The 21,010-nt window shown below is 40.2% G+C and overlaps 1 protein-coding gene across 4 annotated transcripts in view; it reads right to left on the bottom strand.

The window, feature by feature from the left end:
* Positions 1 to 21,010, bottom strand: part of LOC146642393 (voltage-gated inwardly rectifying potassium channel KCNH7-like) — a 76,981-nt gene that overhangs the window by 38,964 nt on the left and 17,007 nt on the right. For all 4 annotated transcript variants that reach the window (XM_085398802.1, XM_085398803.1, XM_085398801.1 and 1 more), the window contains exon 3: positions 12,720 to 12,875. In XM_085398802.1, the coding sequence (XP_085254928.1) occupies positions 12,720 to 12,875 (156 nt within the window). The remainder of the gene's footprint in view (positions 1 to 12,719; positions 12,876 to 21,010) is intronic.

Below are 21,010 nucleotides of genomic sequence, written 5' to 3' on the forward strand. Positions count from 1 at the left end.
TTACGTTTAACCCGAGCAGCGAAACTCCGCGGTGATCTGAAAATGATGTGCCGGGAGTTGTGCCGTTCTCGGCCGCATCAGTAACCCTCGAGCTCCCGGCTAGCTGTCGAGCTGGTGGGTAGCAGACGCCTCTGAAAACGTCGAAGCACTTTTGCAAATATGGGATATCTTGATAAACCGAGCAGATATTTGATGTTTACACAACTACTTTCCCGCCTGAAAATATTTTAAAAGTTTATTTTGTGACCCAGAAAGATTAGTATGAGTAATTTTAAAACTTAGTAGCGGCTGCCATTGTTGGAAACTGGAGTTTGGCTGGGCCGCGCTATGAATTCTGGGATATGGTAGTAATTTGGACAGCCTTCGGCGCGTCGCTGTGACGTAATCGGTCTACAAATGCGGCCTCAGGAGGATGCAGCCCATGAATTTGGACATGTCCAGAGTATAATCGCAGCCTTTGCGGTTAGAAAATTGCACTTGATCATGTCGCGATATTATCGCAAATGCGATATATCGTTCAGCCCTAATGTGTAGAAGAGTCAGTCTTATAGGAGATTACAGAGAGTGCTTTAATGAGTGACTGATAGCTTCTGGAGAGATAGTAAAAAGTCATATTTCTGACCATATTGAAACATACGGCAGTCCTGAGGGATGATAGTATAACAATATAAGTTTACTGTAACGCTCCCCACCCCAAAGACACACACCATTCACACACACATTTACTTGGGTTGTACACTATATGCAAACACCATAAGACATGCTCAGACTTACAGGTTTTCACATACTGTATGCACTGCAAAGTCACCTGAACATATGCTATGCATATAACAATACTCTCTCAGCCTTTAGTCTTACTGCCATGGTGACACAGTGAAAATCAGTAAACACATCACATTATCATGTCTCCTTTGTATATTTTCTGCAGACAGCTACATTGTATACAACATACCGACATATGCAAATAGCGGAAAAGGTAAGGATGTATTCAGAAAAGTAGAATTAATGTTTGAGTGTTAGCAGGGAGCAGCCCGTCGCTTTATCTACCTCACTGCTTCTTCTACTGGGGTGAGACTGACAGGGAGGAGAGAGAAAAACTAACTTTAGACACAATGCCAATGTCTGTTTGGGTCAATGTGGTGTGTTTAAATTAAGTCTGGAGCCAGATGCTGATGCCAGAAGTGATCATCGGCATTTCATTTGAGATTCAGATTGGAAACTCCAATCTGGGATACCGTTCATATTCATCAGGATGAAAACAGGTTGAATCAGCATTCTCGTCTTTTAAAAGCGATTGTGAACAAAAGTCTGTTTCGTGAGAGCTCAGTTCTATTTTTCTAATCACACCACTGTAATATTACAATACTAACATGTTAGACAATTAATTGTGAAGCATTTCACAATTTTAAGGGCCAACATTGACTGCTAAAAGTGACACGTTATGAAAATAATGAACAATATTACTTCCCTCCAATTATTGTGCATGGAGGATAAGTGGACAATGTATGCCACAGCTCCTTAAATTAGTTCGTAATTCAGTCACACAGTCAGCGTGTGGTGAGAAAATTGCATGTACATTTAATTGTGGCACTGAAAGAGCCAAACGTTTCATGGATATGTTGCCCTTTTTGTGACTGCTGTTACTGCATGTACTGTATGTGTCTCTTCCCTCTTTACCCCTCCCGTTCCCTCCCTGCAAAATCTCACTGGCAGCTTTACACAACCAGTACAGTGGCCCTTGTTGCTATGATACCAGATAGTAATATTTGCACTGAATATTAATTGGGTCCTCAGATCCCCATGTTGGGGAGTGAAACATCTTGATGTAATGTGAGCATCATTCAGAGATTACGTTAGAAGCAGAAAGAGAACAACAACCCTCCATGCTGTGGTAAACGCAGGACAAAAACGATGGTGTGTCTTTTTGTCTCTGTCTTTTGTTCTTGAGCTTTTGCTGACATTACATAAAAAAGAGAGTTGTACAGCAGTTAATGTGTTTGCTAAGTGATTTGAAAGCAGATTTCTTTCACCTTAAGAGTTGTTTTCCTAGACTTCCAGCACAGCCCTAGTATTACTCACATGCTCTAGAGCAGGGGTCGGCAACCTGCGGAGCCGCATGTGGCTCTTTAGTCCTTATACTGCAGCTCCGCGTGGTTTGGGAAAATATATTACAAGTATTTAGCTGAAGTGTATTTTTTGTATTCGTTCTTTTTAAACTTGTAGTTCTAAATTGGAAGATTATTGTGACATTGAAATATAAAAATAAAATCAAATTTTATTATTTTTCGTCGCTCAAAATAAGCGTCACAATCGCGGAAGCATCTTTCTTGTAGTCGTCGTTCCAACACAACAACAGTGTGTTTGTTTTGATTTGTAGACCCCGAAAATGGCGCCGCGCTCCCACAATGCATTGCGGCGTGACGTCAACTCCAAAGCCCTATACTCGCCAATATAAACAATATATACAGTGTTATCTTCATTTTAGATGTCAAAAAGTATTTGCGGCTCCCAGAGTTTTCTTTTGTGTGGAAACCGGGTCCAAATGGCTCTTTGGGTGTTAAAGGTTGCTGACCCCTGCTCTAAAGGATAACATTTGTATTTCTGCTGGGTCCCAACTTTGCTCTCTGCTTATTTATTACAGAGGAAATTAGCCTGAGTTGATAGTCAAGAGCTTTATTTTATTTATTTTTTAAGTCAGGCAGTTGCCATCGGCGTGTGAAAATATACCAGAGTGATAATCAGTAAAGGTCCCTGGCTGAATTTGAAATAGAAACACTATAGAAGTCAGTGATCAGTATAAAACCTCACAGAAAGAAAGTTCCCCTTGGGTGGGCTCCTGCTGGGTACTCAGGGTTCCTCCCGCAGTCCAAAGACATATGTTATATTCACTGGTCACTCTAAATTGGCTACAGATATAAAGTACACGAATTACTTAAACTGCGTGGACAAGGGTAGAAAAACAAGTAAAGAGGGAAACACTGAAAGCAAAGAAAGAAAGACTAAGACAGAGTCTTAGTAGCCCTGAAGGCTAATCCTGAATAAACTGAAAAGCCATTTCCCCAACAGGAATTTGATGAATCTTTCCTCCTGAGGAAAAAGATAGCTCATAAATAATTTCCCCCAGCTGCTCTTCACTTCCTAGGCTCATCACCACATTCCCCAATGCACATAAGCCAGTGTGGTTGGTTACAGAAAACTATAGTGCGACTAAATGCTAAAGACAACACATAGCGCCATCAATCCACTAAATCTGCAATTCCTTGCTCGTTTTTTCCTGAAACCTATTCTGAACCTCCTGTTGTTCTACAGTTATAAACACATCATGTGGTTAGATTAGATGCTGAGCTGTAGTGGAGAGCTCAAAATAAATAGTGTCCAACGTGAAAATCTGGTGTCTAATGTAGAGATAGTAAGGAGACAAGCAGAAACCATTGTAACCTTTCAGCAGCATCATTTTTCTAACTTGAGATGCCTAGCATAGACAGAATATTTAGAAGAAGAACTGATATAGGCCTGGGCAAAGTAAGATAAGAGGTGAGACAATTTTAGAGCTACTTTATTGTTCTAATATATCACAAGCAGACAATCTCACATTATAGGAATGAAGGTACCAACAGTCTTAAAAGACAACAAAACTGTGTGAGGCCTTGCTTCCCCTTATAACTTACAAAGTTCTACGCAGGTTCAGTGAAGATGAATATAATAGTTTTGGTTGTCAGGGTTACAACAAATGACTTTTTGTGCACTGCAGTGAAGAGCACCTGGCACACCAAATCCACACACTACCTTCTCCAAATCGCCCTGCATGTCTTCACCACCTGCACTCATGTGAAAATGAAACACCTTTAATCTTGATTTTGGAATTAAATACAGTATCTGTTTGTTATTTTTTAAAGCTTTTATCTATGTGACATTTACAGTCACCCATAAGACAAAAATTACAAATTATTAACCATTCTCTAATTTTGATATCTGCTCTTGGAACCTACTGATTATTTTATAAAATAGGCCTCTGGTTCAAAAGTACAAGAAGCTCCAGTGATGATGTAAAGAACACAAACTTTTAGGCACACATATGCTTATTTGACCTGGATAAGTTTTTAGATTTGTCACACACAGCAGACTTAATTTGAACTGCATCTGTCAAATTTGTAGTGATCACATATTTTGTTCTGGTTTTAATAGTGTCAGCTCTCAATATACTGACAACATTTTCAACTATTCTGCTTCTCATCTTCCAAGTGATGCTCAGTGCTGGAGGAATTCCCTACTATTGCAACAATACTTATGAATTCATAAGAAACACAATACACAGCATAGTGAAATGAACCATTTTGCGCACATTTCTGTGTGAATTTTGTGAATCTGTTAGTGGCTCTTCTCTGCTGCATCAAAGCAATCCAAGTCGGTTGCAGAATGTATGACTCATCACTGGTTGACAGAGGGCAATTGATAAGCAGTGCCTAATGCATTCCTCAGATAGAGTCTAGATAACGCAATGCATGCATCATCTCCTCAGTAACAAGCAGTGTAAGGCTATTAATTAGAATAGTAACACTGTCTGTCTGATAGTCTTAAATTACATATTTAGCAGTTTTTTCATGAAAAATTCTGACAAAATTATTCATAATTTGTGAACATGACACAGGTTTCTAGAGTTTCTAGAGTTAAATGGATAAATAAACGAAGCACAAAGAAACCTATCCAGCATCGGGCCTTGACCCTATAAGCAAATCTGAACTATATCTGTGGAGGCACTCACTTAGATATTCAGACTGGAAACAGAGCTGGGAGAACTGCTATAGTGTTCAGACTGGGCCTTAGAAAAGTGAAATACTTTTCTAAGTGGGGGTGGGGGGTCATGGTTTGGTCCTGCCTTCGCTATTGTGGTTGATATGGGGGTAGGGACGGCCTTAGGGCGTCTGGGGAGTCCCTGGGGACGTTTTCCCTGGAGGGCCTAACCCGGGGGATGTGGCCATGACCTGGTTAGGGGCTCTGGTGGCTCTTAGATGGTGTTTTCCTTGTGGCTGCGTACACCGGAGATGGGGGAGGGTCTGTGCTGGCGGACGTTGGTTACTGGCCTGGTAGCCTGGCTGCCCCTGGGTGGGTCCGGGATGGGTGTGGAGGCTTGGGGGTCTGGGGGTGCTCCCCCCCCGGTCTGGGGTGCTGGCTGGGCCTTGGGGGCTTGGGTTCTGGCTGTTGTGTCGCCGGAGCTGTGGGCAGGTGTTTTCAATGCACTTTAGAACAGCACACAGCAACACTACATATGAGCGGGCGTAGGGAGGTTTGGGGTCTTCACTCACCCCGGTTCTGTTAGCCTGTTAGATCCCAATCTGACGGCCAGCACCTCCTCGCAACTGGGGGGCTGGGAGGAGGTGCTGGCTGTCAGATTGGGATCTGGGATGCGGGGCCTCCCTGCTACTGCAGATAAGCAGGTGGTCCGCTTGGTGCTGTATTTATTATGTTGCTCTTTTTTTGTTTGCTTTCCAGGTGATCCAGGTGTTTTGTTTGTTTTTCTTTCTTTCTTCCCCCCTTTCTCTCCATCTCTTGTCCCCTCTGTTTTTCTTTCTCTCCCTCTCTTTCTTTCATTCTTTCTCCCTGTCCTATCCCCCAGTCATGTCTGTCCCGTTTGTAGCAACCGAAAATAAAATAAATACATAATTATAATAAAGGTCAATCAAATGGACCAATATGGCAAGGCCATGATGATCCACTTGGTAAAATAAATCCGCTTGGCATCTTTCTTGGCCTTAAGACAACAATTCTGATGGCTAAAGATCCAAACAGGACAAAAAAAAAAGAAAAAAAAAGAAAAGTGAAATACGAGGGCCTTATCAGTCACATGCACAACAGCCAAACATGCCCCCCTGTCATACACACACGCACACAAAAGCTTGACTATAGCCTAAGCATGCACACTGTCATAGTATCATACATAAACATGTATATAAACTGTATGTAAAGAACATGCATTCACACGCCACATGAAGCAAGGCAGTCTGTTCGAGTCCTCGTTCAATTACACTAATCTGAGGTGACCTTTGGTCTTCACGATGCTGCTTTATATGTCACAGACAGAAAATGGGGAAAGTGAAAAACTTTAAAAAAAGACAAGGCATCAAGAACACGTTCAAGAGCACAGCTGGGGAACGACATTATCCACTATTACACCGACAGCTCTGGGAAACCGAGGGACCCACAGCACTGCTCGAGTAGTTCATCAGGCCATCCTGAGCTATAATTGGTCCAGACCTTTGAAATGATAGCAGGCTAACACATAAGTGTCTGCTAAACGCTTGTGTCAACATGCCAAAGGAGCCATCTAGCTGGGAATTTCAGCAGCTGCCCTCGTGATTACTGCTGCTAGTACAGTTGCAAGATTAAAAAAAAAAAAAAGAAAGTGAAAATGTAGCAGTCAATATGGGGATAAAAGTACCCCAGAGGTGTTTTTGCAGTAGTCAAGAGTACATGCAAAGATTAGCTTAACATGTCTGGAAAAACAGAAATAAGTGCACCTGAAAAGGGAATGACAAAGAAATACATAAAGAAGAATATAGCCTGTACAGAGAAATAAATAGACAATCAGGGAATCAAGTGTAAAAATGCTGAAGTAGCCAAATAAAAGTATAACTAAGATGATTACAGTGTTTTGGTTCTGCGTCTGTGTCTGAGCTTTTTAACTTTCTAGTTATTTAAATATTCTATTTGGTCCCTGATTGGTCTAATGTGTTTGTGCTCATTGTAAACAGTTTGTGTTTTTGTTCGTCTTCTTTTTTTCTTTGTAAACTACATCCACAAATACTCAATAAAAATATTTTGAATAATGTGTTCATGCAGTGTTCTTGAGTCTGTTCTCCATGCCCTGCTGTTCATCCTTCCCACTGTTCCCCAGCTCTGTTGTTTCCTAGCCTTAGTGTGTTTTCAAGTTTAGGTTTCAAGTAGTTGCCATTTTCTTTGTACTTTACTTTTCATTTTTATTCAAATGTGTCATTAGCTTTCAACAAGTTGCTCACTTTTTGTTTATTTCAGTCTGACTGTCTTTGCATCTGGTATTTGGGTTCTCACACTCCACTCTGCATGACATACAATTTAAACTGGTAGCTGATAACATCAAGAAACAGGCAAAATTTCTTCTGACACAACGCATTTGTGCTAAATTGAGTCATCTTAAAAGTAGAGAGAGTATCTGTCTCCCAAATAGGAGCTGATTCCTTAGTAGAGGGGCCTGATAGCTGAAGAGTATGCCTCCTATTCTACTTTTACAAGCTCTAAGCACTACAAGTACAAGTACTACAAGCCAGCAGTCTGACAGAGAAGCGCTCTGTTAGGATAATAAGACACTATGACATCTTTAAAACATGCTTAGATTCTAAATTTAACAGGGAGTCAACGGAAAGAAGCTAATATGGGAGAAATATAGTCTCTCTTTTTAGTCCCAGTTAGTACGCTCACTGCAGTATTCTGGATCAACTGAAAGCTTTTCAGAGAGCTTTTAGAGGGACCTGATATTAGCTTTTTAGCATCAATCTGAAACAGGATGTTTCTAATTTCAGCAATACTGCGGAAATGAATAAAGACAGTCCTACATATTTGTTTAATGTGCATACTGAAGGACATAAAATATACCACAAGATCCTTCACAGTGTTACTGCAGGCCAACGTAATGCACTTTAAAGTAATTATCTGGTTAAAACGGAGGTTGTCTGATTTAGTGACTATCTGAATTTAGAAGTAGGAAATCAGAGCTCATCCAGGCTTTTGTCTGTGACATGCCTGGAGTGTAGTTGACTTGTATCATTTGGCTTCCTGGATAAGTACAGCTGGATATCTGCAGAGCAATTAAATTGAATGCAGTTTTTTCTAATAATTTTAAAAAGTATTGGTCCCAGCATTTAACCTTGAGGAACTCCGTGACTAACTTGTGTGTGAAGAAGAGTCCCATCTAAAAATTAGTAGATTTACATCTACAAATTTGCATACAGGGAGTGCAGAATTATTAGGCAAGTTGTATTTTTGAGGAATAATTTTATTATTGAACAACAACCATGTTCTCAATGAACCCAAAAAACTCATTAATATCAAAGCTGAATGTTTTTGGAAGTAGTTTTTAGTTTGTTTTTAGTTTTAGCTATTTTAGGGGGATATCTGTGTGTGCAGGTGACTATTATTGTGCATAATTATTAGGCAACTTAACATAAAACAAATATATACCCATTTCAATTATTTATTTTTACCAGTGAAACCAATATAACATCTCCACATTCACAAATATACATTTCTGACATTCAAAAACAAAACAAAAACAAATCAGCGACCAATATAGTCACCTTTCTTTGCAAGGACACTCAAAAACCTGCCATCCATGGATTCTGTCAGTGTTTTGATCTCTTCATCATCAACATTGCGTGCAGCAGCAACCACAGCCTCCCAGACACTGTTCAGAGAGGTGTACTGTTTTCCCTCCTTGTAAATCTCACATTTGATGATGGACCACAGGTTCTCAATGGGGTTCAGATCAGGTGAACAAGGAGGCCATGTCATTAGTTTTTCTTCTTTTATACCCTTTCTTGCCAGCCACGCTGTGGAGTACTTGGACGCGTGTGATGGAGCATTGTCCTGCATGAAAATCAGGACTGGGACTGGGAGTTGAGCTTGACTCCATCCTCAACCCGAAAAGTCCCCACAAGCTCATCTTTGATGATACCAGCCCAAACCAGTACTCCACCTCCACCTTGCTGGCGTCTGAGTCGGACTGGAGCTCTCTGCCCTTTACCAATCCAGCCACGGGCCCATCCATCTGGCCCATCAAGACTCACTCTCATTTCATCAGTCCATAAAACCTTAGAAAAACCAGTCTTGAGATATTTCTTGGCCCAGTCTTGACGTTTCAGCTTGTGTGTCTTGTTCAGTGGTGGTCGTCTTTCAGCCTTTCTTACCTTGGCCATGTGTCTGAGTATTGCACACCTTGTGCTTTTGGGCACTCCAGTGATGTTGCAGCTCTGAAATATGGCCAAACTGGTGGCAAGTGGCATCTTGGCAGCTGCACGCTTGACTTTTCTCAGTTCATGGGCAGTTATTTTGCGCCTTGGTTTTTCCACACGCTTCTTTCGACCCTGTTGACTATTTTGAATGAAACGCTTGATTGTTCGATGATCACGCTTCAGAAGCTTTGCAATTTTGAGACTGCTGCATCCCTCTGCAAGATATCTCACTATTTTTGACTTTTCTGAGCCTGTCAAGTCCTTCTTTTGACCCATTTTGCCAAAGGAAAGGAAGTTGCCTAATAATTATGCACACCTGATATAGGGTGTTGATGTCATTAGACCACACCCCTTCTCATTCCAGAGATGCACATCACCTAATATGCTTAATTGGTAGTAGGCTTTCGAGCCTATACAGCTTGGAGTAAGACAACATGCATGAAGAGGATGATGTGGACAAAATACTCATTTGCCTAATAATTCTGCACTCCCTGTATAAAGATATGCGATGCAGTTCTTTTGCTACCATTAGTGTATTTTAATCACTGTAGTAAAATACTGTGGTCAGCCGTGTTAGATGAGCACAGACACCAGTCCAATTTCAAGATCATTTGACTTTCAGTGGTGCTATTTCTGTGCTATACACTCTAAATCCTGACTGAATCTCCTCAGACTAACCATTCCTTTGCAGATGATCAGCTAACTGTTTGAATACCACTATTTCAATAACTTTTAAAAATAACAGCAAGTTTAGAAATCCGTCTATAATTAAGGATCGATTAAGGACTTTTTAAAATAATGGTTTAATTACCACCACCTTAAAAGTTTGTGGTACATAGCCTGATATTAAAGACAAATGAATTAAATTTAAATTCGATGGATGGATAAAATTGAAGCATTAATGGTGAAACGTCTTTGAGCAGTCTTGTATACGGCTGGGTATTGTCACTGATTTCTAGAATTGATTCGATTCAATTCCGATTCACGATCCACGATTTGATTCAATTCGATTTAAATCTGGGAAATTTTGCCTCAGAGAGCCAGAAATATTATAATTCAGATCAGTACATTTACATATTTTTGTATCTATAAAAAGGAAGCTGACACTTGCAAGACTTTATCAAAGGTGTAAGCATCACAGCAGATGCCTTTGTGTCAAAGTAGCTGAAGAGAAAACACAGAAAAACATGAAGGTGATTTTCCTGGCCTGGGATTTTATAAAATATATTCTGCAGTACATCAAAAATGAAAGAAAACCATTAATCAACATATGAACATTACCTCTGAAGTTACAGCGGTTTTATTAGCGCATTATGCATTTTGCATAATTTTAAAAAGTTTACATTTGTTCAGAAGCCTATTGAACAGCAGAAATGAGGCTTTCTTTTCGGAAGCAAGTAAAAGGAAAAAAAACAGCAGCCGACAGCGCTGTAAACAACGGCAGACTTGTGCGTAACAAGCAAGCGAATAATGCAGAAAACAGATTTTTAGACGGGAAACTGTTCTTGAAGTATACTGAGAAAGAGAGAGAGAGCTGTGCATGAAGTGTGGTGGAAGCAAAACAGCAAAAGTCAGAGGGAATTCATGACGATGTTTTTGTGAAGCATAGTTTGGATCTTTTTTGCTGCTGGTTCGGTCAATATTGTTTGGAGAGAGATGAAACTGACAGCTTTAGAATCAGCGCAAAAAAGGCATAAACACAAAGTGCGGATCAGTTATACTAAAGTGAAATATCAATTATAGCAGACAGCAGCATGTGCAACATTAAGATTATAGTAGGTCTCTAGCAGTGTTGGGTAAGTTACTTTAAATTAGTAACTTAGTTACATTACTAGTTACTTCTATCAAAAGTAACTCAGTTACTTCAAGTTACTCGTTACTTTCAGAGTAACTAGTTACTAGGGAAAGTAACTTTGGTTTTACTCAGAATTCTCTTGTTAATGTGTTGCTTCCGTAACTGGATACCCAGCAAGATTGCCAGTCTTCTAGCTTGCTTACTTGCCACAAGTGCACTGTGCCACCTACCAATAGAAAGGAAAAAATAATGTGCACATTTCCACGAGAGAAATCCCACGCCTGATTCTATCCTAGCCTGCTTTTTACATCCAACACAAAAACTGCAGTCGTGGTGCTTTCGATTGTACTCAGAACTCGGAAATTCTGCCTTCTGAATAGGAAGATGTAGGTAACACCAGACTGCAGATGAGCTGCATACAGAGCTGGACTGGGACAAAAAAAATCGTCCCGGGCATTTTGACCATTATAGGAAAAATCATAAAACCTTTGAATGAAAATAAACGCTGTTGTGACAGTGATGTACACTGTTCTGATGGGATATATGTATCAATCTATCAATTGTTTGTTGCAAGACTCAGATAATTATTTTTTTAAAAGTGAGACATTTTAAATGAGAATAAGTAAGTATTTCTTTGTGCCCCCCTTTCCCTTTTAATGCCCTACATGGACCCCTAGCAACACTTTGCTAGACCCGCCCCTGCACCAGCTGTCAGCTACTTAGAAAAGGATCCTGGTGTTATTTGTCTCTCAGAAACAGTTCATAACTTCCCTTCAACTCATTCATGTCACCTAAAAGGTAAACCTGTTTCTCCATCACAGCTCTGATGATTCAGTAAGGACATCTCCTGGTTTCATCTTCATGTTTCCCTCTCATCACATAACCAAACCATATCATGACCAGCAGGTTTACAGCTGTGGCTCCAGCCAACATCAGCTGATGCTAGAAATTAATATTAAATAAATTCTAACAGCAGCTGATCAAGCTTAAACGTGCTGCTGTTGTTTACCGCGACATCCGCTGGTTTCCTCTTTCTGGCGCAAAGTGGGCGATAAATAAACAAGAGAGAAAAGCCGATCAGCTGATCATTGATCAGTTTCATGATTGAAGTAGAAACAGGAGAGGGAGGGTGAGAGGATGAGAGAAGAAGAGGCAGCTGTGCAGCGTAAATACAGAATAACTCCAGCTTTGTGTCTTTTTCATTGTAGCTGAAACACAAACTGTGTTCCTTTTCACCTCAATACGAAACGCATGATATTTTCTCTGAATACGAGACGATTCCGTTTTTTACGGGACGGTTGGCAACTCTAATAATTAACCTTATGAACAAAATAAAGTTCAACATCAGTAACATAGCACCACCCAGCTGTATAGAAACTCCGTCATGCTAGCTAGCACGCAGTACGAAAAAGTCAGCATAACGAAAATAAACTCCACCTAAACTTGGTTCATATCTGACCCAGATGGACTGCAGGTTATAACTTCTTACCTGAAGTTCAGTTCACCTGACACTCTCGGACCAGCGGCCGCTTCGGGTCTCTCCTCTTGCCTCCCTTTTCCTTCATCCACCTGCTGGCTTCCACCACTTGCTAATGTTATTGAATCTGTGGAAGCTCCGCGATAGCCACCACACGAAGTAACGAATAACGAGCCTCTCTAAATCCCAGTAACGAGTAACGCGTTCCCGGCTCGTTACCACAATAATAACGTAGTTACTGTAACGCGTTACTTAATAACGCGTTAGTCCCAACACTGGTCTCTAGTATATTTATGTATTTCTAATATATGTCCACCTTTATACGTGTATTATTTCTAACACTATATTTACTTAATGGTACAAACACAACCAGATTTGGGGAACGAATAAAAGCTCCGACCAAATGTCACAGACGGTCGTCTAGCACCGACCTTCTCCTGCCTGGGCCTTGCATGTTTTTACTCACATTGATCAGCTTTAGAAGGTGAGGTATGGTTTAGTCTCTCCAGCGAGTCACTGCTGCCTTCATCCAGGATGTAATCAAAGTTCAGGATGAACATCATGACCACACCCTCCTCGTTCTTCACAGGGATGATATGGGTGGCACAGAGGAAGTTTGAACCTAAGCAAAAGGAAATCACAGTTAGAAAGAGTTTTCTATTTGATTGACTTAACATGTGAGCCAGTGGCAGATACAGAATCTCGAAATTATGAGGCCCAATCAATCTTTGTAATTTTTCAGTCTGAAGCAAAATGGAAAACCTGATTTAAACCCGACATAGCAGGTTTCTAGACATTTTGACCCTGGAGTTTTCCATTAACACCCTTTGACATTCAAGCATCTTATTCCAGATAACGTTGCTCACACAGGCAGGTCTGGCAGAAAAATGAGGGTGAAAAGGTCAACAAGGCCTTTGAGAGGAAACCCACTGGAGCTCAATGATTTTCACAGTTCAGTACAGTTGAAACATTGCAAACAGCTTACATCAAACCTAACATTAGCAGATTATTTAAATAATGTATCCCCTTGAATAATTAATAATTTCTTCTTCATGTAACAACCATGAATATTTTCACAGCAGTTCTCATGGAAGGAAAAAAAATGAGGCCCAATTACTAGAGTTGGCAATGGCTTCACAGTGGGAGGTAATTTAATACAACCCTGCTAGCTGCTAATGCCTCACATCTAAATGTTCCTAATTGATCAAATAGGAAAGAGGTGAACAAAAATAAAGCAGATATAGGAGACAAAATTGTAGACCATTCCTACCAGCTGACTTGTCCTAGCTTCAGAAAAAACCCTCAAATAAACAGAAAATATGATTGTTACATTTTTATTTTTAGGTTTGATTCCGTCTTTAATCCTACTCTAGGCTTAAATAGTAATTGAAGTGTTGCCAACATTAGTAAAGCTGTAGTACAGGAGCAATGAACAAAAATGAGATGCATGTTTATGTTTTAACTAATAAACATAGACATTGTTGGAAGATGCTCTCTCACACACTAGACTTGAAATCCTGGTATCACTATTAGGCTATTTATAGCTCACCCAGCAGGCACCCAGCCCAGCTTCTGGGGGAGCATAGATGCACTGCTGCTCAAACACCCTAAACTGCGATTCTTACTCTGCCTACAAAAGAATTGTGGATTACCACTCACTTTCTTATATCAGGTTCTCAAATGCTACTGTGCAGCTTTGTAAACCAAAGTAGTTCACAAGGCCTGGTTTTGATTTATGTTTTAGGAAGTCCAGATTTTGCAGGGCTAAGCAATATCCAGGGCCTAACAGTATATCAGTGTCACCATGGGTGGGTTGAACTATTCACTTAAATCTGGGGCGGGGGGGGGGGGGGGGGGGGGGGACTACCGTGCCTCCTGTGACTACAGTGTCAACACTGTAGCACTGTAGCTTACAGATAATACAGAACATAAAGTCACAGCAGATGGTTGCCTCTTCTTCACCCTAGTTCTGCCTACTCACTCACAGGGAATGACCAGATTGCTAGTGTTCCCTCTCCAGTTCCGTACCTTTACCTTAAAATGACTCTTGGTGTAAACCGGCACTATATACACACATATACACACTACACTATGAACACAGCATTGACTACAGAGTGAGTATTAAGAGAACAGCATTCTGATATAGCAACTATGACTTGAGGTAAAAAAAAAAGAAGCTTGTTTTGAATCACAACTGAAGCAAGCACTTTGGCGACAGTGGGAAGGAAAAACTCCCTTTTAATAGGAAGAAGCCTCCACCAGAACCAGGCTCAGGGAGGGGCGGCCATCTGCTGCGACCGGTTGGGGTGACAGGAAGAAGACAAGATAATCCACATAGTTTAGTTTGCATTCAACATACTTTTTAAAAGCAATTTGAATCAGACTTGACTGTCAATTTTATTCACACGCTCCCCATACACTTATGAAATAACTACCCAGAAGATGGTAAATGGCCTGTATTTGTATAGCACTTTACTTAGTTCCTAAGGACCCCAAAGCGCTTTACACTGCATTCAGTCATCCACCCATTCACACACTGGTGATGGCAAGCTACATTGTAGCCACAGCTGCCCTGGGGCGCACTGGCAGAGGCCAGGCTGTGGGACACTGGCGCCACCGGGCCCTCTGACCACTACCAGTAGGCAACGGGTGAAGTGTCTTGCCCAAGGACACAACAACTGAGACTGTCGGAGCCAGGGCTCGAACTGGCAACCTTCCAATTACAAGACAAACTGCCAACTCTTGAGCCACGATCGCCCCAGAAGAGTTACCAATATGGCTGCCAAGTGGTAAGTCATGCTTCTAGAAGGACTTTGACGTTAGCTAGAGGGATTAAATCCTGACCTACACAAATATACACACATTATTAGTGGAATATTTTGGATATGAAAAGAGTGCATCCAGATATTATTGTGTACTTACCTCATACTGACAGATTCAGTTATTTACCCCAACTTAAAATATGAACTTCAATCAATGACTTTGATTTTAGCTTTCATCTCAGCTCAGATATGTTTGTCATTATAAAAATACAAATGCATCTGTTGTTTTTATCTCTTTAAGCACAAGGAGTAGCACTGACAGTGATAAGCATCCTATAATTTGACTCACTTTGTTTGCAAATTAAAATCTTCTCCGTCTGTCTCCATGGAAACAACTGAGCGCTCCAAAGAAAGTTAAACTCACTGCACCATTCTGTCATCAGTACAAAGTGACTTCAAGATGTTTTTCAAATGATTATCTTTATTCATCTGCCAATATACAGGGTGTTGAAAGAAATTTCCCTTTTATGGCAACAAACAAATGGAATAAATCATTTAGATGGGCATTTAACAGTGTTTCCACTGAAAACACAAACACCACCCAGCCACCTATCATTACATTTTTTCAGTTGTAGTGTTGAAGAAGTGTCTGAAGTTGTACAAATGCACATTTGCATAGACTAACCAAACATGCAAAACAAATCACATGCATGCACACAGATGCCCTCACATGTGCACAACCATACAGTGCTGTGCAGAAGTCTCAAAGCATTCTATCCATCAACGAACAAAATCCAATAAAACTTGCTAAATATTATGTGATGTAATGGTAAATGGCCTGCATCTTCAAACACAAGGCGAACAAAGAGCCCCACACTAAACACACCATGCAGAGATTATATCAAGAGACAAAAGACAGTGAGCCAGTCTAAAATCCAGAGACCTGTGGCACATTTTCCAAGCTTGAATAACTGCACCTGTACCCAGGAGAACTGGAGATGCTCACATCAAATATAGATAGTTATGATTTCATTTTTATGTGATTAGTTGACTATACTATATTATTTTTTAACATACAGTACTTTCCAGTACTTGTAGTAAATTCGTTCACAGTACAGTACAGAGCAGTCTATAAAAGTAGTGCTTGCAGGGACAAAACCCCAGCCTTGAAATGCAATCTATGTGTGTACGTGTATGAGTGACTCTAAAAATAGGCTGCTTGGAATCCATAGGCATTTATAATTCATAAGTGTCAAGTATTATATTCTAGAAAACATAATGGTGACTTGGTGACAATGGCTTTTTTAGGCAACATAAGAATGAGAATGGGTTTAAAGCTGTGTGTATGAAGAAGAATAGAAGAAGAAGAAAGTGATGGGAATTTTATAAAAACTTAAAGTTTGTTAAAAAAAATCTATATTTTGTTTATTGTAATAATTTTTCATGTGATCTCATGTCATATACTTAGCAATGGCTCAATTCAAATACAGTTGAATATGAAAAAGACAATGGAGTAGAGAAGTGCTTATAGTTTCTAAGCCATACAGGGGCACAAGGACATTGTGATCTTTTCAAGGTTCAAGGTTCTTTATTTGTCACATGCATAGTTATACAAGTATAACACACAGTGAAATGTAGCCTGACACGCTCCTCGACATGTGCAAAAATTGGGGGGGGGGTGTAGAGGAAGAACATTATATATATATATATATACATACATATAGTATATACACTGGGTGAATGTGCAGTAGTAGCAGCAAGCAGGTGAATTCTGTACATTAATATGAATAGACATCTGACTTTTTGTCATTACTTCAGTTGACGCATGTGTTACTTGGAGCGGAGTGACCAGTTTTAATATGGGTTTAGTATTAGTTTTAAACCTGCATAAAAATAATAATTCTACATGAACTTCTTTTCCCTCTATCTCTTCTGGTCATTACTCCTTTACTCCTTCATGTCTCTTAAATCCAGACTCCTTTTTTTTCTGTTGGTTTATTCCCCTTAGTCTTTATTTGCCTGCTCTCGTTCTCTGCTCCTGTCTCTGCATGTCTTTCTTCCTGAGAAGAAAGAGAGCTGCCCAGGTTCTCTGCAGGAAGGCCACCTGACGCGTTATAAACGGACAGATCAGAAAGATTCCCGACACATGCACACACTCACACAAACAGAAATAACATTTACATTTCTTGCGTGCACACTGGCAGTGAGACAGCCAAGCATGCGCACAAAAACGCTAATGAGGTCCACAGATCTCGGCTCAGCACACTCTGAAACAGCCACAGACAGACACTGGCTCACACACATAAACACACACAGTCACTCACACACAGCCTGCCGGCAGCATTAATTAGCAGAATGTTCTCTGTCCAACTAAATCTAATACGCAGGCAATGGAGCTGCTTTACATGGTGCAGTGTAATGAGAGAGCACACCTTTGAAATTCTCTGACTAAAACAACTTTAGTCAGAGAATTTCTGACCTGAATATTTATAAGGACAAGCAAAGCAAACACAGTTAAATATCTCCATTTAATAGATCGGGTGCCATCTCTACTGCTTTAACAACAGATTTAGAATTGAAAAAAAAAATACCCTTCAAACTTAAAGAAAGTGTGTGACTCAGCATCAGCCCTCCCATGACACAAATTTACAGTCATGGATGGATGAAGTGAAACAGAAACACAATCTGTTCTTTTCTAGTCTCTAATCCTCAGAGAATGGTGGATGGAGGAAAGTGCTGACACACAGTTCATGTAAGTGGCAAAGAATCTCAAACTTTGGCAAGGTGAAAGTGATCTAATGCGCACAAAACTGCCTATCATCCCCATAAACAAGATTCTTGAGCCAAACTGGAGGGAATTCTATATATATAAGCAGCGTGATAAGGCTACTGCTTTGCTAGTGTTGAAACTGCTTGGTGTGTCAAGGTCAAGCCTTAAGCCTGAGAGGAAACGTGGGTCTTATTCATTGAAACATTTTCCACTCAACTTCATTTCCTCGCTGACAGGGTGCAGTTAGGAAGCTACCTGGATTAACAGAGCTACCTAGTAATCTTTTGCTAGACAGATGGCTCGGCAGGATGGCAGCACAGTGTGTTACCAAGTGTATATGCAGACTACGCCAAATCACAGCATGCTCTTTAATATTTTCAGACCAAAGCCACATTGTATAGCATTATCATTTTTGAACATAACTACTCTGGTACAGTGGGGAGTCAGTGTCCATTCTGATAAAAACACAAGATTTAAAAAAAAAAAAAGGTAGTTCCAGTCATGCAAAGTCACCTCCATGCCAGTTTTTGTACTTGATGTCTCTCCAGTAACCTAGATGACTGGTCCAAGCAAAGACATTACTATGAAATTAACACAACTGTGCATGAGATAAAACCGGCATTCATCTCAAACACAGTGGATAAAAGTTGATATTCTGCATAACAGACACGTTATAGACACCTTTTAGTACACAAGACTCCCGGGAACCTTAATTTGACCTCAAGGTTTGGACTAACAACAGGAACACTAATGGAGCTAAGGACAAAGTTCAGATGAGGGTAGTGTCTTATATTGCATTGATACACCAATGACCAACAATTCCAACAATGTCCTTTCATTACAGAGCTATCCAATACATGTCTCTGTTCAACACAGTTCTCTCAGTCTGTGCCTCACTGCCATGATTCTCTTTCTCAACTTACATTAATTACACCATCAAAGGTTGTGCCAGTTCAAGCTCATTTTAAGCTTGAGGGATCACTGCTCTGCTCTGCTGAAGGGCATTACCTCCAGCCGAGCAGAGCTTTGAAATATCTTTCAAGAAGCTTGGAGCTCTTTTCCTGAAGCCTACTTAAAGAAATTACAAGAAAGCTTGCGTAAGATATTTCAGGCTCTATTGAAGAATAAAGGTGGGCGTTACAACTTATTGACTTTCATAATCTCATTAGAATTGTGCAAATTCTTTTTTTCCTTATATATTGTATTTCTATGCATGTTTCAATTAATAATATCCCATTTCCCCTATTTCCCATTTTCGTAGCAAATCATTAAGAAATTAGGGATATCTCAAGATTTTTTCATAGTATTTTATAGTGTAAAATTTTTGTTTTATAGTGTAAAAGACCTGATACTTTAATTATATTTAGTGCTGTACAGGACATGAGATGTCATTGTATTAATTTCACCAATTAAAGAAAATTTACTGATTTCTTCAATTTTGGTTTCAAAAAGAAAGAGAGTTGGCAGTTCATTGGTAAATGACTTGTCAGCCAAGCAGGCAGTAGAATTATCTTAATCCTTAATGTTTTCTTGGCTGTTTATCTTAGCCTGCTGAGGAAATAACCTGAGTAACCTGTAGGAGTGTTAACCCACTACTGAAATGGTAGCTGTTCAGTTAAACCCTGGTTGAAAAGTTATAGCTCCAAAAAACCAAGATGGCAATGGCCAAAACACAAAACCCAAGGCTCAGCAGAGGTCAACAGTCTACACTACTGGAAGAAATATTCAATTTTCTTACTGAGGTTTTGCAAACATGTGGTGACAAATAAAGCCGAAGTTACATAGGCCTAGAGATTAGTCTGTGACCAGCTACCAGAAACCACTGATCATGAGGGAAAAATTAGTGTTCCCTAACTATTTGCTGGAAGTTGATGACAGTCATTGGAAAAATAATTGCTAGAGCCCTAGTCAGCGGTCAGCAACCCCCTGAGTTTTACCTCTCACTGGGAAAAATGTGTTGCACAACTCCACAACTATTTTCGATTGCTTTGGTCTCTAGGACACTGCTGTGGTCGCAGTTTGAAGGTGTTGGACTTTTCCACAAGCACTGCACAGCTATTCCCTGAGCTGTATGGAAACTGTGAATCTGCAAACTGGAAATGAAAACCATTTGGCTTCAAAGTGAAAGTGTCTTTTGAAACATGCTGGCTGCAGGCACAACTTTTACTTTAAAGAATTGAATTTTTTCAAATTCTACTTTTACTGAGCTAATAATTAGTGAGTATTTGCAGACCAACATAAACAACCATAGGCAGCTGTGGCAACTGGCTAGTAGCCAAAGTAGTCAAACAACATCTTATTTTCCACTAGCAAAGTTTCAAGATAAAGTAGTCCTCTTAGGCTACGTCCACATTAACACTAAAACGGTGTCTTCGTCTGAAAATACTCTGCGTGCACCAGGGGCGATTTTTCAGTCTTTTTCTAATTGCCCTGTCATAAAATGTAATATTTCACATATAACTGAAGCCTGTAGAAACTGAGATGTGGCTCTTGGGTTGTTTGCAACTTCTTGAGCATTGCTCATTCTGAACAAGGGTGATGCGCAAAGCTGTAGTAAAAAGTATTGATGGAGATGTACAGAGAAGGTCAAAAAGAGGTGCTCTGTCTTTGTGGATCTAGAGAAAATTAATAATAGGGTGCAAAGAGATGAGCTGTGGCTGTGCTTGAGGAAGTCAGGAGTGGCAAAGAAGTATGTGAGGCTGGTACAGGACATGCATCAAGACACTGAGATATAGTGGGATGGGATTACATCAGAGCTGCCCTTCTTGTTCGCAATGATGATGGATAGGTTGACAGATACGATCAGGCAGGATTCTCAGTGGAATATGATGTTTACCAATGACATTGTGATCTATAGTGAAAGTAGCGCGCAGACGAGAGCCTGGATAGGTGGAGGTTTGCTCTGGAGAGAAAAGGAATGAAAACCAGTGGAAGCACGACAGAATATGTGTGTGTGAATAAGATATGGGACAGGTGGAAAGGTAAACATAGAAAGAGTAGAGATAGTGAAGGCAGATGAGTTTAAATACCTGGGGTCAACCATACAAACCAATGGAGAGTGCAGAGGTGAAGGAGAAAGTGCAGGCAGTTTACCCTGCTGATATGAGTGTCAGCGGTGATTTGTGAGAAAAGGATAGCAGCAAGAGTAAAAGAGAAGATTTACAAGATGATAGTGAGACCTAATATGACATATGGATTGGCGACAGTAGCACTAACAAAAGACAG

The sequence above is a fragment of the Rhamphochromis longiceps genome, linkage group LG23 (genome assembly GCF_057381845.1).
Source record: "Rhamphochromis longiceps isolate RC_006_pf linkage group LG23, R_longiceps_female_GT1.1, whole genome shotgun sequence".
Taxonomy (NCBI): domain Eukaryota; kingdom Metazoa; phylum Chordata; class Actinopteri; order Cichliformes; family Cichlidae; genus Rhamphochromis; species Rhamphochromis longiceps.